Source organism: Narcine bancroftii, chromosome 7, assembly GCF_036971445.1.
Source record: "Narcine bancroftii isolate sNarBan1 chromosome 7, sNarBan1.hap1, whole genome shotgun sequence".
Classification (NCBI taxonomy): domain Eukaryota; kingdom Metazoa; phylum Chordata; class Chondrichthyes; order Torpediniformes; family Narcinidae; genus Narcine; species Narcine bancroftii.
In genome coordinates, this window is record NC_091475.1 from 38116012 (window position 1) to 38133079 (window position 17068).

At 40.7% G+C, this 17068-nt stretch overlaps 1 protein-coding gene across 2 annotated transcripts in view; it reads left to right on the top strand.

Moving 5' to 3' along the window:
* Nucleotides 1–17068, top strand: part of LOC138738770 (leucine-rich repeat-containing protein 63) — a 61229-nt gene that overhangs the window by 30769 nt on the left and 13392 nt on the right. For both annotated transcript variants that reach the window (XM_069889660.1, XM_069889659.1), the window contains exons 6-8: nucleotides 772–870; nucleotides 1831–1967; nucleotides 16406–16489. In XM_069889660.1, the coding sequence (XP_069745761.1) occupies nucleotides 772–870; nucleotides 1831–1967; nucleotides 16406–16489 (320 nt within the window). The remainder of the gene's footprint in view (nucleotides 1–771; nucleotides 871–1830; nucleotides 1968–16405; nucleotides 16490–17068) is intronic.

Sequence of the window (17068 nt, forward strand, 5' to 3'; positions counted from 1 at the left end):
AGTTACAATTTTTAGCTTTAAAATCATATTCCCTAAGATATATATAATATCAAAGTCAAAAGTTCAAATTTGTTGTCAAGGTACATACATGACATCATATTCTTTTTCCTGCAGGCCAGACAGAATTTTTACTTATTGGTAACTGTAAATTGTATTCAAGATACATATACAAAAGAGAGAAATCTAAATAAAGAAAGAAATGTAAAGAAACTATGCAATAAAAAAATATTCAGTAATAAATGAGTCTCTGGTTGAATGTTTAGGAGTCCAATGGTGGAGTGGTAACAGCTGTTCCTGAACTTGTGAAGTCCTTCCAATCAATTTCATTTAAATACTAATTGAGGACTTTTTCTGTGTGAACCAAACAGTGTTTGGTGGATGAAATTGAGTAATTTTTATACTCAGGAATTCAGTTATCTTAATTGTTAATTTTCCTACACATTTTAATTATCCAGTTATTGACCTTTAATACAGTAATATGTGATATCGCATAGTATATCAAGTTTTAGTTACAAAGCACCAGAAAACGCTTTGTTTTCCAAATGGGTTTTTAACCAAGCTTATGAACTTAACATAAAGCATTACACTAGATATCTAAACAGTTAGAATATCTACATGAATAATATCAACATCATTTTCAAAATGAGGTAAATGAATAATTTTACAAAAATGTGATTTTTATTATTATTCAACTAAAGAAATGAAGATACTGTTAAGTTGTTGAAAATGTATTTTTCCCATCTTAGATTTTCATGATGTGTTTTATTTTAGGGATATTTCATTCATCAGCTTCCTAACCTTACTTTTCTGGTTTCCACATTAAAGTATCTGAACCTATCATTCAATAGCTTTCGGGTCATTCCTACTGAGGTGAGAACAATTTATTAAATAATATGCACATCATAATTTTTCAGGTGATTATAAGAACATATTTTCAGTTAAATGTATAAGACATTGGTGAAGCCAAATTTGGAGTATTGTGCGCAGTTTTGGTCACCTAACTACAGGAAAGATGTCAATAAAATAGAAAGAGTGCAGAGAAGATATACATGTTGCTGTGTCTTGAGGAATGAGTTACTGAGAAAGGTTCAACAGGTTAGTACTTTATTCCCTGGAGTATAGAAGATTGAGGGGAAATTTGATTGAGGTGTACAAAATTATGATTGGTATAGATAGAGTAAATGCAAGGAGGTTTTTTTCCACTGAGGTTAGGTGAGATACAATGAGAGGATGTGGGTTAAGGGTGAAAGGGGAAAGGTTTAAGGGGAACATTGGAGGAATTTCTTCACACAGAGTGGTGGGAGTGTGGATTAAGCTGCCAGTTGAATTGGTGAATATGAGGTCAATTTTAAAAATTAAGAAAAATTTGGTCAGGTACGTGGATGGGAGAGGTATGGAGGCCTATGGACTCGGTGCAGGTCAGTTGGACTAAGAGAATAATAGTTGACACAGATTAGAAGGGCTGAGGGGCCTGTTTTCTGTGCTGAGATATTCTGTGGTCTGAGCCTAAACAGTAAAAACCCCTCTTGGTTGTTTGGCTTCACTTCAACAGGGTAAGAAAAATAAAGCAGAATGAACATTTATGTTTGATCTCTTGTTGCTTTTCTTAACTTAATAATCAAGTTTGTGAATCTATAGATCTCATTCTAATAATACAGATTCTTTAGACATATTTCCAACATCTACAGTATTTGAGTTCTCTGTCTTGGCTTACTTCATAGTTCAATTATTACCAAGTGTTAATATATTGACAAAAAAACATTTGTTGAAATTTTAAATAAGTTGATAAGCATCTATGTGTATTTTCATATTGTCTCTTTCTTTCTTAAGATCTATCAATTCTCCTGCCTCGAAATGCTGAACCTAAGGGACAATCCAATTACGGAGATTTCCCCTGATATTGAGAAATTGACCAACATGAGAATTTTTAACATTTCTTTCTGCATTATTTCAATTCTCCCTGTTGGGTAAGGTGGTTCAGATGTCTTATAGAATCTAATATTAGCATTTCAGAGTGCCCTAATCATGAAATTATCATTTTAAAATTCAGTTTTGAGTGTGTGACTGAAATTGTTAATTCACATTAAACTTTCGATACTTACTTCCCCAGATATCAAAGCAATGGCATTTTTCATTGTAGAAATAAGATTAGTTGAATGAACTTGAAATATAGGTTAATTATTTTGGAGACATGTTGGAATACTGTTGGTCTTCCAGTATTTTTTTTAGTCCTCACTGCAGCATTTAGTTCTTTATCTGTCAACCATTTTGAATTGAAAGATCAGAGCATGCACAGGAAATTAGACTTGCCAACATTTGTGGGGGAATGTATGGGCATTCTTATTTTACTGAACGTTGCTATTGCAAAAACCATAACAGATTTCATTTTCCAATTGCTTACTAGACTTCTATGCTTCCTTAAATTTTTCCAAACATTCCTCTTATATTTTTACACAATTATGCAAAGTGTCTTTTTCTTCATATTACTTAATATGTTTTAATTCGTAAACATTGCCCATGCTGTAATTAGGATAGAACTGTATCACCGAAGTCTGTTAACCTTTGGCTTTATTGAGCAGATTTTAATTGCCATCTGATTGACATGGAGTTCAATATGTAAAGCCATAAACAAAACTTAATAAGTATGGCACTTCATCTACAGTAGCACAAAAATAAGGAAAATCCTAACCATTACTGTTACATCAATGGATGGTTGAAAACTGATAGTCATAACTAACATAATATATAAAAAAAGGAGTAGGCCTTCTTGCCCATTGAGCCTGCTCCACCATTCAATAAGATGATGACTGATCTGGGTTTGGACTCAGCTCCACTTTCCCGCCTGTTCCCCATAGTCCTTCAATCCCCCATTCATCAAAAATATATTTGTGCCTTAAATACATTTAATGAGACAGCCTGTACTGCTTCCTTAGGCTGAGAATTCCACAGATTCACTACTCTCTGAGAGAAGCAGTTCCTTTTTAATTCTGTTTTAATCTACTGCCCAAAATCTTGATGTTACTTCCCCAGATCACTTAATCCAGTAAGTGTATATAGGACCTTATCAAAATTGATCTTATTCAATTGGAATTATCCAAATTGTAGCACCGAGGACTTCAGGTCCAGAAGTAACTAATCTCCAGTCAATTAATTGCTCATCAAAACTTGTTTTGGGTGTCATGGGATCAGTCAGCTCCCACTGACCTGTTTTATTAGGGATCTCCAATGTCATTATCAGTCAAGGGCTGTTTTGATAGCTCTCAGCTTATCTTTGGGATTCAACATTTTCATCCCTGTTTGGACCAAGGCTGTGATGACCTATTATTGTTGGCAGTCAATCATCATCCATGCCCAAGGAATTTGCTCCAGGAATTCATTTGATTAATGAATTTCCTTGCATAATCCAGAAGTGCCTTAAGAGCTATGTGTAAGAGCTATTACCATCATTTTAAAAGAACCAAGATGGTGGTGACATAACTGCAGCTCGATTCAGCTCTCTGGATTCTGGGGGCACGTTACCTAAGTATATAGCCATGCACAATGTCTGAGGCACTGGAACTGGTTGACGTACACCAGAAAGTGTTTGAGGATCTACTGCGGCCTGAAAAATTCGCTGGCGCCAACTCCAGCTCTGTCCGAGGAGCATCCATTGCGGAAGTCCTGACAGCTGAGGCAGGCATCTGGAATGTCGGTGGGGAGGCTAGGAGGACAGGAGTGTGGCCTAAGTGTGGAAGCTGGGTCAGCCCAGCCTAGGGTCGGGATGGCCGATGTGGAGCTGCGATGACCGAGATGGAGCCCAGGTTTTGTCGCTGGGCGAAGATGGCAGATGTGCTCAAGGGATGCCTCACTGAGGTTATGCCGTTGAATTGTGGACTGTTTGAGGGGCCAGGACTTCTGCATGCTGGTAGGAGGGCGCTCCTGAGGGGCTGTGTTGCAGGAGCTGGTAGTAATGTGGGTGCCTGTGGGGCACGGAGCTGCCTATATTATAGCCCCAGTGTGGTGATATGTATATACTGCTGTGTGTGAGTGGCTGGCCCACCCACTGATGACTCGCTCCCCAGTAGCTTCTCCCCTTGTGACCTGGCCATAAAGGTCGACCTCCCTCCCCTCTACCATTCATTCAAGCACATGGAGTCAGGCCAGCTACAATCTAAAGTGTATAAAAGCCTATCGTCTTCCTCAATCTTTGGAGTCATTGATAGAGAATATCAATTTAATGCACTTTAATTTTCCACACGGGATGGACAAGCTGCTGAGCTGACAGGCTAGAAATTGATCCACAGGCACCTAGAGCTGCCAAGCAGTATGAGCAGTGGATCGCCTGTTTCTCAAACTTTCTTGAAGTCGCAACGGGGCTGGTGGACTTGAATGAGAAGAGACTCAAGATCCTGCAAGCAAGAGTGAGCCACCGAGCGTACCGGGCAATCAGGAACTGCACAATCTACTGAGAGGCTATGGCTGAACTCCACAACCTCTACCAACCTCAGGTGAATGAGGTGTACTCACGATACGTGCTGGCCTCAAGGAAACAACAGCCTGGTGAGTCCATGGATGAGTTCCTTCAGGCCCTGTACAACCTGGAGAGAGACTATTGGAGCACTGTTTCAGCCCCCATACCCACAGTCTAGCGTGTGGAGGTGTTGGTCTGTAATGCCTACGTGTCGGGGATGAGGTCTGACTACATTTGTCAACAACTCGGGGATGAGGTCTGACTACATCTGTCAACAACTGCTTGAGGAGAACAAGCTACATCTGAAGAGGGCCTTCCAGCTTGCTAGGACTTTTGATTCTGCCCAATGCAACGCCGAGGTAATCGCTGCGGCTAAGAACGGGCCCTCCTTGTGCAGGCCGCAGGCGCCACCATTTTGGGACCCAGCATCACAGACTGCCTCCGTGCAAGCAGGCCACATCCCCACCGCTGCCATATTACTGCGGCCAGCTAAAGCACCCCCGACGACTCTGCCCAGCAAAGGAAGCAACCTGTGATATTGAACCAAGGCAGTCCTCACCCGATTGCCCACTCGATTATGGAGATTGAGTTAAATAGGAACAGAATGAACTGCTTGTTTAACAGTGTGAGCACAGAGAGCTTCTTCCATCCAGACACTGCCCATAAACACTCTCTCTCTCTCTCTCTCTCTCTCTGTTAAACCTATGAGTGACACTATCTCTGCAGCTGCAAAGGACCAATCTGCTGAGATCCGCGGGTATTGTGTAGCATCGTTAACGATGGGGCGGGGGGAGAACATTACAATAACTTTCATTTGCTTGTGATGCCACAGCTCTGTGTGCTGATCCTCCTGGGCCTTGACTTCCAGATCCAGTTCAGGAGTGTCACGATGACATTCGGAGGACCACAACCGCCCATATCGATACATAACCCCTAACTCAACACACTGTCCCCCCCCACCCCCACTAGCAACCAGCCCCCGCCTGCAGCCTCTTCACCTCCGCATACCCCCCTCTATCATTACTTGAGAACCTGACTCCGGACTGCAAGCCCATTGCAACAAAGAGCAGGCGCTATAGCGCTGAGGACAGGGCATTTATAAAGTCCAAGGTGCAGCAATTCCTGGCAGAGGTGATCATAGCCCACAGTTCGAGCCCATGGAGAGCCCAGGTCGTGGTGATCAAGGGCGGAAGTAAACCCCGTATGGTGATCAACTACAGCCAGAAGATGAACTGATTCACACAGCTAGACGCTTACCCCCTCCCCCGGATCGCCCACATGGTCAATAAGATCGCCCACATGGTCAATAAGATCGCCCAGTATAGGGTGTTCTCCACGAATGACCTGAAGTCGGCGTACCACCAACTCCCGCTTTGCCCAGGGGACCACCAATATACCACATTTAAAGCGGATGGCAGACTCTACCACTTCCTCCGGAGTCACGAACGGAGTCTCCATGTTTCAGAGGGAGATGGATCGGATGGTAGACAGGTATAAACTGATAGCCACTTTCCCCTACCTTGACAATGTCACCATCTGCGGCCACGACCATCAGGACCATAACGCAAACCTTGCAAAATTCCTCCACACAGCTAAGTCCCTCAATTTGACTTACAACAAGGAAATGTGTGTGTTTAGCACTACTCTCCTGGCCCTCCTTGGTGTCATTGCCCCCGAACCTGACCGCATGCGTCCTCTCATGGAGCTCCCAATCCCTCACAAGGCACTAAAACAGTGCCTGGGGTTCTTTTCTTACTATGCCCAATGGATGCCCAATTATGCCGATAAAGCCTAACACCTTTTAAGATCCATGAACTTCCCCTTATTGCAGAAGCCCGGGCTGCATTCAACCAAATCGAGGGAGACATCACTAAAGTCACAATGCATGCAATGGATAAATCCATTCCATTCCAAGTGGAAAGCGATGCCTCCGACTTTGCACTGGCCGCCACTCTCAACCAGGCAGGCAGGCCAATGGCATTATTTTCCCACACCGAGACACGACACTCCTCCATCAAGAAGGAGGCACAGGCAGTCGTTGAGGCAGTACGCCTCTGGCGTCATTACTTGGCTGGGAAAAGATTTACCCTGCTGACACACTAAAGAGCTGTGGCCTTTATGTTCAACACTAAACTGCGAGATAAAATCAAGAACGATAAAATCTTGAGGTGGAGAATAGAGCTCTCCACCTACAACTATGATATTCTGCACCAGCCAGGCAAGCTCAATGACCCCCCAGACACCCTATCCCGGAGGACATATGCCATCGTGAATCTCGGTCGCCTCCAGTCCCTCCACAACAAACTCTGCTACCCTGGAGTCATGAGATTCTTCCACTTCATAAAAGTTCACACAGTAGGAATGTTTATTTCCTCAGTGTCATAGACGAGTTCTCCAGATTCCCATTTGCCATCCCCTGTCCTGACATGACCTCGGCCACTGTTATCAGCGCACTCCGCAGCATATTCATCCTTTTCGGTACCATAGTGATTGGGGGTCCTCTTTCATGAGCAACGAGCTGTGGCAGTACCTGTTGGCTAGAGGCATTGCCACAAGTAGGACCACAAGCTACAACCCCAGGGTGAAAGGCCAGGTGGAGAGAGAAAACACCACCGTTTGGAAGGTGGTCCTCCTGGCCCTTAAGTTAAAAGGCCTGGCAGTGTCCCACTGCCAGCTAGTCATGCCAGAAGCACTCCATGCCATCTGATCCCTCCTATGCACCGCTACCAACATGACTCCATATGAACACATGTTTTCCTTCCCTAGGAGGTTGGTGACCGGAACCACACTGCTGCTCTGGCTCTCAACTCTGGGACCCATCCTGCTGCAGAAACACAAAAGGTGCCATAAGACCGACCTGTTGGTCGAAGAGGTGCAGCTCCTGCATGCCAACCCTCAATATGCCTCTGTGATATACCCCAATGGCCATGAGGACACAATCCCCGTCTGGGACCTGGTGCATGCTGGAGATACACACCCACCCCCCGCCACCCTTTACACCCATATCGCCCCTCTCAGGGACTCAGTGCAGGTTAGCGACACGTCCCGGGTACCCATACCATGTGTCCCGGACCCCCTTCCAGCTGCTCTGACCACCACGACTACCCCCACAGACAACCAAACCCCACCTCCTACAGAGACAGCCCTACCCCCCGCCCCCCCCCCCCCGCCCTCAAGAGACACGACCAGCAACGCAGCCAACCAGTACACCACTGGTGGAGCTGCGCAGGTCACAGAGGCAGAGAAAAACACCCGACTGACTGAACCTCTTGGACTTTAACTTAGTGGTGTTTTGTTTTTAAAGAGGTGGTAAAAGTGGTGATATGTATATACTGCTGTGTATGAGTGGTTGGCCCACCCACTAATGACTCGCTCTCCAGTAGCTCCTCCCCTTGTGACCTGGTCATAAAGGTGACCTCCCTTCCCCCATCCATTCATTTGAGCACATGGAGTCGGGCCAGCTAGAATCTAAAGTGTATTAAAGCCTATCGTCTCCCTCTCAGTCTTTGGAGTCATTGATAGAGCAATGAACATGAACAGAGTCTCCTTATTTGAGCTATCGAGGGCTCCTGCGATCTTTCAACCCTTATGATGCTAGTGTTGGATTCTAGTTGAAGTATTGGTGGGACAGATTTTTTGTTTTTTTTTAATATAATTGCAACTGAGTGTTTTAGGTAATAATAACTTTAGTTCAGCTTGTGATTTAAATAATTTAATGTCATGTTTTGAGTCTAAAGTCTAAATTATTTTTAGTCTAAAGTGTCTTGTGTTTTACCCTAATGATGCACCAGTCTCCAAGAATATTACTTTATTTATTGCTGCTTATTATAATTGCCTCAGCTTTAAAAAATGATAAGCTTCGAATTTGTATTGATTTCCCCTGACCTCAAACAAAAGTCTTGGCCTCGCTTTTGTCATGGTTGTGTAGGGAACTGCAATGCCCACTCAGATAGTTTGGGTTTGAAGGGCACAGGTTGAGTCAACCGCGCCTGTGTGTTTAGGCAGCCTGTCGCTGCCCATGTATTTCTCCTATCCATTACTATTCTGCGAGATGACTCTCTTGTCCAGTGTCTAGTCTTTCGTTTTTTTTGATTTTATGCTTTATGTATTTTTTGATTAATGATGTAAAGTACTTTGAAGCAATTCTGTTGTATTTAAAATGTGCTAAATAAATAAAATATTCAATTCATTCATTCTGCATATGGCAAGCCAACCAAAATTCTAAATCAAAATGGCCACCAACTTGAACTAATTCTTTTTGGTATTGATGTTATTGTAGTTCAGAACTCTTGAAAACAAAACATCTTCACATAGAAATTGAGTGTAGAGCATACAAATCAGGCAGCAGGTCTTGCAAAGTACTGCCAATACGGGCCATTACACTTGTGGTTTGCATGGACATGTTGTTCAGAGATGTTATGAAAACTTCATGGAATATTATCATAATTTGATTACTTAGGCAGGTGTGCTCTGGGAGTTTTTTATCCAATGTCTGAAAGCCAATGCTTGATTCTTTACAATTTATTTGCTGGTCACCTTGTTTAATGGGAGGGGTTAAATTAGTATGGGTTTTTTTCTTTTCTTATTTTTGCTTTTTTTCTACAACTAGAAGTGATTGATCTATTTAGATAATCACAATATCACAATATTAAAATATGAGGTGAAATTCTCGTAAGGATTTTTCACTTTTTTCAAGAACTATCTAAGACAATGTATCATTATGACTCATTCTGTATTGCATTATATAAAAGCTATATAATTAATTAATGTCTATATGTACATGTAATATTTCTCTCTATCAAATTAATTTTAAAAAATTTTAAAAGGAGATGTTAAGAAAACTGAGTGTGGTCTCCTGAGAACTATAGCTCTTACACTTTCCTCCTTGTGTGCAACTGGAGTTGTTGAAGCCTTCTACTCTGTTTAAGGCTCTTGTGATCCTCTTGGTCGCACAGAATTGATAGAACAGCTGCCAGAATGAAATGAGTGCCTACACAGACACTTGAGAAAACAATTGTTTCTACGGGGTTTATTGCTGGATTTATTTGTCAGCTCTTCAGCCCTGTCCAATGCCATTAGGTGTTGCCAAAATATGACTTGTGAATTCTAGGAAGCCTAAGAAACCTCTGCATCTTGAGTTTAAATTTGAAAATTACTGTTAAGATCAATCTTACCGAATGATTATCATTTTTAAATTGCTAACCTTGCTTTCCAGAGAGGGTGATTTTTGTGCACTTAAACCTCTTGGAGTTGTAGAGTTCTACAGCATGAAATCAGGCCCAACCTGTCCATACAGACCAAGCTAATCTCATTTGTCTGCATTCAGCCCGTTCCCTTCTAAACCTTTCCAATTCATTTATCTGTCAAAATACCTTTTGAGAATTGTTGGAGATGGTGTCCTTAATGTGAAATTCTATTAATAATTCCAGCCTGACTACTGTTCTGGATGCTATGTGCATTGATGATGTTTGGAATTAAGGAGAATGGGGATGCAGGTAATGTAATTGTTGTGCTGCACCAGCAACTTGGGTTCATGTCACAGCTGCTACTGAACCTGCTAGTTTATGGGCAAGTGACTGAAGACAGAATTTTTCTGCCCCTTCCTGGAGTTTCCAAAAGCATGTAGAGCATCCAGAATTTAGATCAGCTGACTTTGACTGGAACTTTTATCAAGAAAATGGTCCTCTTACAGGTTCAAGTTCAATATCATCTGATTATATTGGTCCTTGGTGCAAAAACATACAAACATACATGCAGACATAGCACACATACAGACAAACAATTCATATGCAGTGCCTATATGCATATAAAACTAAATAAACATTGTTAAATAAATAGTAGAGTCTCAAAGGGTTTGTGTGAACAGCTCATCATTCATTCACCAGTCTCACTGCCTATGGGAAGAAGCTGTTTCTCAGCCTGGTGTTTAGGACTGTGATACTTCTGTATCTGTTACCCGATGGGAGTAGCTGAAAGATGCTATGTGCGGGGTGGTAGTGGTCCTTGACGATTTTGCGAGCCCTCTTTACACCTTGATCCCGGAAGATCACGTAGATTGGGGAGGTGGGGGAGGACGTCAGTGATCTTGTCTGCTACTCTTGTGGTCCTGTGGATTGACCTCTGATCCAGTGCTCTACACTGTGATGCAACTGGCCAGGATGCTCTCGATAGACCTCCTGTAGGAAATTGATAGGGTGGTATTCAGTAGCCTTGCTTACCTCAGTCTTCTCACAAAATGCAGTCACTATTGCGTCTTCCTGACAAGTGAGGAGATGTTTTTTTGTCCAGGATAGGTCACTATTTAAGTGGACTCCAACCAATGATGCTCTCTTCTCTCTCCACTACCAATCTATTAATGCGTAGTAGAGGGTCGATGTCCCTGGTCCTCCTGAAGTCCACAATCATCTCCTTTGTCTTGTCCACATTGAGACTCAGGCTGTTATTCTTGCACCATTTCACAAGATTGTTTGCCTCTTCTCTGTAATGTGACTCATCGTTGTTGCTGAAGAGGCCAACGACTGTCGAGTCTAATAGGAAAGTAGTGAGATGGAATAATACTATCATCCCGGTTTGAGAATTTAAATTCAATTTATCTGCATAAAAAAACGGATAATAAATGTGAACATCAAGCTATTAGATTGTTATAAATACCCAGCTAGTTTTACTTACATCCTTTATGGAAAGGGAATGAGGTATCCTTAAATTGATTTTGTTTATATGTGCATGTTGTCTCATTGAAGTTCTTTGCTTCTCATTGTCCCTCTGAAGTGACCTAATAAGAAATCTAGTTGTATCCACATCATACAAATTGCTTCCAGTAATTCAGGAAGAATGGCACACCACTTGAGTAAAGCAAAAGCGTGGCCAATACATGGCCTAAAGCAAACAAATTACAGTACTTCTAAAATAAATAAGGTTGGGATGCATCTACTTAAATGGTTAAACAATTGTGGGGAAACTGAATGTCTGACTTCTGTTTCCTGTTGTTTGCAAACAATAGGAAACAGAATACATGGGCACATTCACTTAAAATGAAGTGAAACCAAGCAAGTCATGTAGTAAATTTCATTTGGATAGATCACAGTCTAACTCAAATGTGCATTCAACTATTGTAGTTTCTAATTCATTATAATAGATATTTATTGTGAAATTATTTCTGAATGATTAAAAAATACACCATTATTTATCTGATCATGTATAGTTAAATAGTAACAATTCTATTGTTGTTATTGAGATTTTCTTGATGAGAAATGCAGATTCAGTAGGGATGCCGCCAAATATAATGAAATGCAAAGATAGCATTTTGAAGTGGCATGATGAGGGCTTATTATTATAAGCAGGTGGATGGATAACAGATGCTGTTTTTAAGAAATTTAGAGTAAGATAGTCGATACAGGAATAAATGTCAGGGATATAGACCAAGAAAACTGTGATGCATGAGGTGATGGAAACTACTGCCAGCATTAGTAGTTAAGGCAGAAAGGACGACATCAGTTTCCAAGATTAAATTAGAGAAGTAACGATAGAATAATAGAATAAACAAAATGGGAAAGATGACACAGTTAAAATTTTTCTCACTTGTAAAATTTCAGACACAGGCTTCTTGCATCTAGAAATATTTTTTTAAAAAGCTTCCTACCTATTGAATAGGAACAAAAGATACTGGAACAGTTCAGCATTTGTCAAAATAAAAACAATGAGCTTTCATCTGAACGTCCTGGGGATCCATTTGATTATCCTGCTTACAGTGGATCACAAAGCCTCACAATTAATTAACTTGTCTACTTTTTATCTCATAGTTTCTACACCTTTACTTCCTTCAAAAGTTTACTCAATTCCCTTTTGAAAGATATTACTGAATCTTTTACCACCACTATTTTTGGCTGTAAGTTTATGATTGTAACAACTCGCAAAGTAAATCTATATGTCACCTCCATTTCTTTAGCACATTACAGTAAATCTACTGGAAACATTTATCCTATTTCCTTTATCAAAAAACTGTCAACAGGTTGAACACACTTACTCATTGTTTCTGGTTTACTATAAACAACCCCATTGTCTCTAATTGTTCCATATTTAAGAATCCCATCAGAATCAGAATTTATTGTCTTTAACAAGTTATGAAATTCGTTTTGCGGCAACAACACAGTCCAAACATTCCTATCAACCACCTTACCCCAAAAAGTGCACAGAAACCCAAAGGAAGGCAGTGTCATTGTTTTATTGATTATTCAGGAATCTAATGGCAGCGGGGAAGAAGCTGTCCTCATGCCACTGAGTGCCTGTTTTTAGGTATTTTTTTCTCGATGGTAGCAGAGCGGAGAAGGCAGAGCCTGGGTGGTGGGATCCTTGAGGAGAGAGGCTGCTTTATTAAGACACCGCCAGTTGTCGATGTCCTCGATGGAGTGAACTTCCTTTTATGTTAATGTCAAGAATCTCTTTTAAACAACTTCCCCAGGTTTGAATGATTTCATTCCTGTGTCCCTTTAAATTTGTAACATTTAGTACTTACTAAATACTAACAATAGTACTTCTCATTCATTCCACCAAAATTACATCAGTTTTCCTTGCATTAAATTTAATGTGCCATATGTCCAGCTGTTTATTCAAACTTTCTCTGCCTGGAATCTAGCTGATGTCTTCTTCAATGGACGTTATATTGTCATGTGCCATTTTAGAAACTATGCACTAAACTCAAGTCTGGATCATTAATACAAGTCAGAAACGGCAGAGATGGAAGAACTTCCAACGAGGAACCAAGTGTCAGTGCAGTCGAACAATACTTTGGTTCTCGCCTTACAGAAAGGAACACAAGTAACTTCCCAAAAATGCAAGAGAACCAAGAGTCTATTGAACAGTAAAAATTAAAGTGAATTAGTATCAGTGAAAAAATTGTGCTGGAAAAATCATATGATCAATAAGCATATGATCATCTCAAAGTACCTAGAGAGGTAGCCGTAGAAAAAGTGGGTCCATCAGTTGTCATCCTGATATTATATGCTTTACCATTTAGAATATTCTGTTGAGTTTGGGAGATTTTTTGCAGGTTGGAGGGTGGTAAATGTAACACCATTTATAGAAGGAGTAAGGAAGAAAACAATTACAAATTGATTACTTTCACATGAGTAGCAGAGATAATTTTAGAGTCTCTTATAAAGAATGTGATAATAGAACACTTAGAAACTGTCAACCAGATCAAAACAAAGTCAACATGGACTTATGAAAGTAATATGTCTTTGTGGAAGGTCTTGAAGATGTAAATGCATGTGGTGTATTTGGATTTTCAGAAAGCCTTTGATTATGTCATACCTAAAAGAAAAGGGTGCAAAATTAAAGCAGCTGAGACTGGGAATAAGAGACTAGCATGGGCTGCAAATGTGTTGACAGGATAGGGTGAGAATAAATAAGGCTTTCTCAGAAGGGCAGGTAGTGACGAGTGGGATATTTCAAGGACCAGTGGTGTGCCCACCTTTTCATTGACTTCATTCAAAACCTGGGCCTCTGCATTTCTTTCTGCAACTGGATGCTTAACTTCCTCATCGGTAGGTCACAGTCAGTATGAATAAGCACACTTTAATAGCCCTCTACTCTACTCATTCTACATCTATGACTGTGTCACTAGGCACAATTCAAATGCCATTTACATATTTGCTAATGATGCTGTGGTTGTCAACAGAATCACAGGCAGCACTGAGGAAGTGTAGAGGAGGGAGATAAATCAACTAGTTGAGTAACATCACCACAACATCCTTGCACTCAACATTAGCAAAACCAAGAAGCTGATTGGACATCAGGAGGAAATCAGGAGAACAAGAACTAGTCTTCAATGAGGAGTCATCAGTGGAGAGGGTCAAGAACTTAAAATTCCTGGGTGTCAGCATCTCTGAGGATCTGTCCGGGGGCCTCCAAGAAGGTGGCTATACTTCATGAGGAGCTTGAGGAAACTTGTTATGTCACCAAAGGCTCTCAAATTTCTACAGGTGTACTGTGGAGAGCATTCTGTCTGGTTGCACTGCTGACTTGTATGGAGATGCTAATGCACAGGACAGGAAAACTCTCCAGATCATTCGGTCATTGACATCATAGGCACCAGTCTTCACTCCATCGAGGATATCTACTCGAGGAAGTGCCTCTAGTCTCAAAGACACCCATCACCCAGACAATGCCCTCTTTACACTGCTACCATCAGGAAAGAGGTACAGAAGCCTAAAGATGAGCATCCAGTGGAACAGGGTCAGCTCCTTCCCCTCTGCCATCAGATTTCTGAATGGGCAATGAACCATAGACACTACTTGACTTGGTCTTTTTTTCTTTCTCTTGAACTATTTTTATTTATTTTGTAATGAGTTTTATATAAATGTTTGCATTGTATAACCTGTAGCCAAACCTCTTTGAAAGTCTCCTATATGAACAGTCTAATACAGGTTACAGGTTACTTGAACCAGATCTTAAAGCTCATTGAAATTAGTCCTCCTCCTATTGAAAATGTGCACTTTCAATTTTCTGTCATGTTTTTTTCTGTTCCTATTCACATGGTGTTGGAAAAGTAGCCAGAAACTTGGTCAAAGCTTAAATTAATATTGCATCTTAATCAACATCTCAAAAGAGAGGCTTAAGAAAGTTAAATCTGGAGTTTAAAACCTTGGGCATTGAAACCACAATAGTGGGCCAATAGCAACTTTGGATGCACAAAAGCCCATAAATTATAGGAGCAAAGATATCAAAAATTAGTTGCAGGGTTAGTATTAGTTTCTATTCCTATATTCTGGCTTCTAATGTAAAAACTAATATAATATATTAGTGTTGAAGCACACTGTGCAGCATATAGCAAATGGGGATTGTTCTTACTTTAGTTCCAATTCAATTTTATTGTCACATTATACCTGGTACGGTGAGAAAAATTATTTTTGAACAGTCTACCAAGTTGACTCTAATACGAATTCAGCAATACAAAGTAGAAACACAAAAGCACAATTACAGAGTGGAGAATTACAGTGAAAAGAGACTGATGGCTGCGGGAAATATTCTCTTTCAGCTTGTTGGTGCGCGATTTAGTTTTCTTGAACCTTCTCTCCATCAGGAAGAGGGAAAGAGAATGTATCCAAAGTGGGGTGGGTCCTTCAGTATGTTGGCTGCCTTTCTGAGGCAGTGGGAAGTATAGATGGAGGTGATGGATGAGAGGGATATTTGCATGATGTGTCTTCCGCAGGTTCTTTTACTCTTGGGCAGAGAATCTCCCATACCATGCTATGATGCATCCAGCAAGGATGCATTTGGTAGTGCATAAAGACATGGAGTACATGTCAGACTTCTAAGGAAGAAGAGGTATTGATGTGCTTTCTTGATGTCGCGTCAACGTGGTCGGTCCAGGTCTGGCCACTGGAAATGTCTACTCGCAAGAACTTTAAATTATTTACTGTCTTCACTTAAAAATTGTGTGTGTGGCAGAATGTTGGTCGGTGAGTGAGTACTCATCCTTGTGATGCCTTAGTGTCATGTAGTCATAAAGAAGCCATTGCCACTCACCTTCATTGATGGTGGTCTGTTAAACAGAAAGTCAAGGATCCAGTTGCAGAGTGGGGTGTTGAGGCCAAGATCTTGAAGTTTAAGGATGATTTTGATTGGAACTATGGTATTGAAGGCAAAACTGTAGTCAATAAGTAGTAGTCTAACATAGATATACTTCTTGCTCAGGTGGTCCAGGGATGATTTGAAGACCTGTTGAATGGTCGGCAAATTGAAGTAGATCTGGCTGAGAAACTAGAGTTGATGGAAACCATGACCAGCCTCTCAAAGAACTTCATGATGGTGGATGTCAGAGCCACCAGTGAATTGTCGTTTAGACATGTTATTGTGCTTTAGACTGTGTTTAGCATGCTCTGGCTCCAATCTCTCCATTGCTTTTAGTATTCTTAGAAGGAACAACCTTAAAAAATATGGAACTTTTCTTTACAGGCTATTTCTCTTGCCACATCTTCAGTCACTCAATGTTGCCTACAACAAGATATCCAACATACCTCGTGATATTAGAAACCTCAGGTTAGTGATCAATAATTTATTTTCTTCAAATTTTAATGATGTTAACACAGTTTTGTTTTTAAAAATTTCAGGTAGGGGAGTTAAATTTTAGAATTCTGGCCATTTAAACCTGTGCCACCCAATTACACTCAAATTAACCTACAACTTCGTACTTTTAGAGCTGGGAGGAAACCAGAACACCTGGTTAAACCAACACACATGGGGAGAATGTACAAACTCCTTACAGACAGAACTGGATTTGAACCAGGTCGTTAGTGCTGTAATAATGTCACGCTAACCGCTAAGCTAACCTCACTGAGTTGATATGACAAAGGAGAAAAGCAAACAAAAATACCCTGGATTTAATTTTTGAACAAATTGAATTGATAAGAAAATAAATTCTGTAAACTGAATAGAACTCTACTGAGAGAATTGTCTCCAATTCTGGTCTGCATTTAATATAAAAACATCGATAACACTTAAAATAAAAATTTTATAAAATTATATCAAGGCTGGAAAGTTAGAAATTATGTTAACAGGATCATTCTTCTCCAGAATAGAGGATACGATAGTTTTTTTTTCAGAATTATGGAGAGGTTT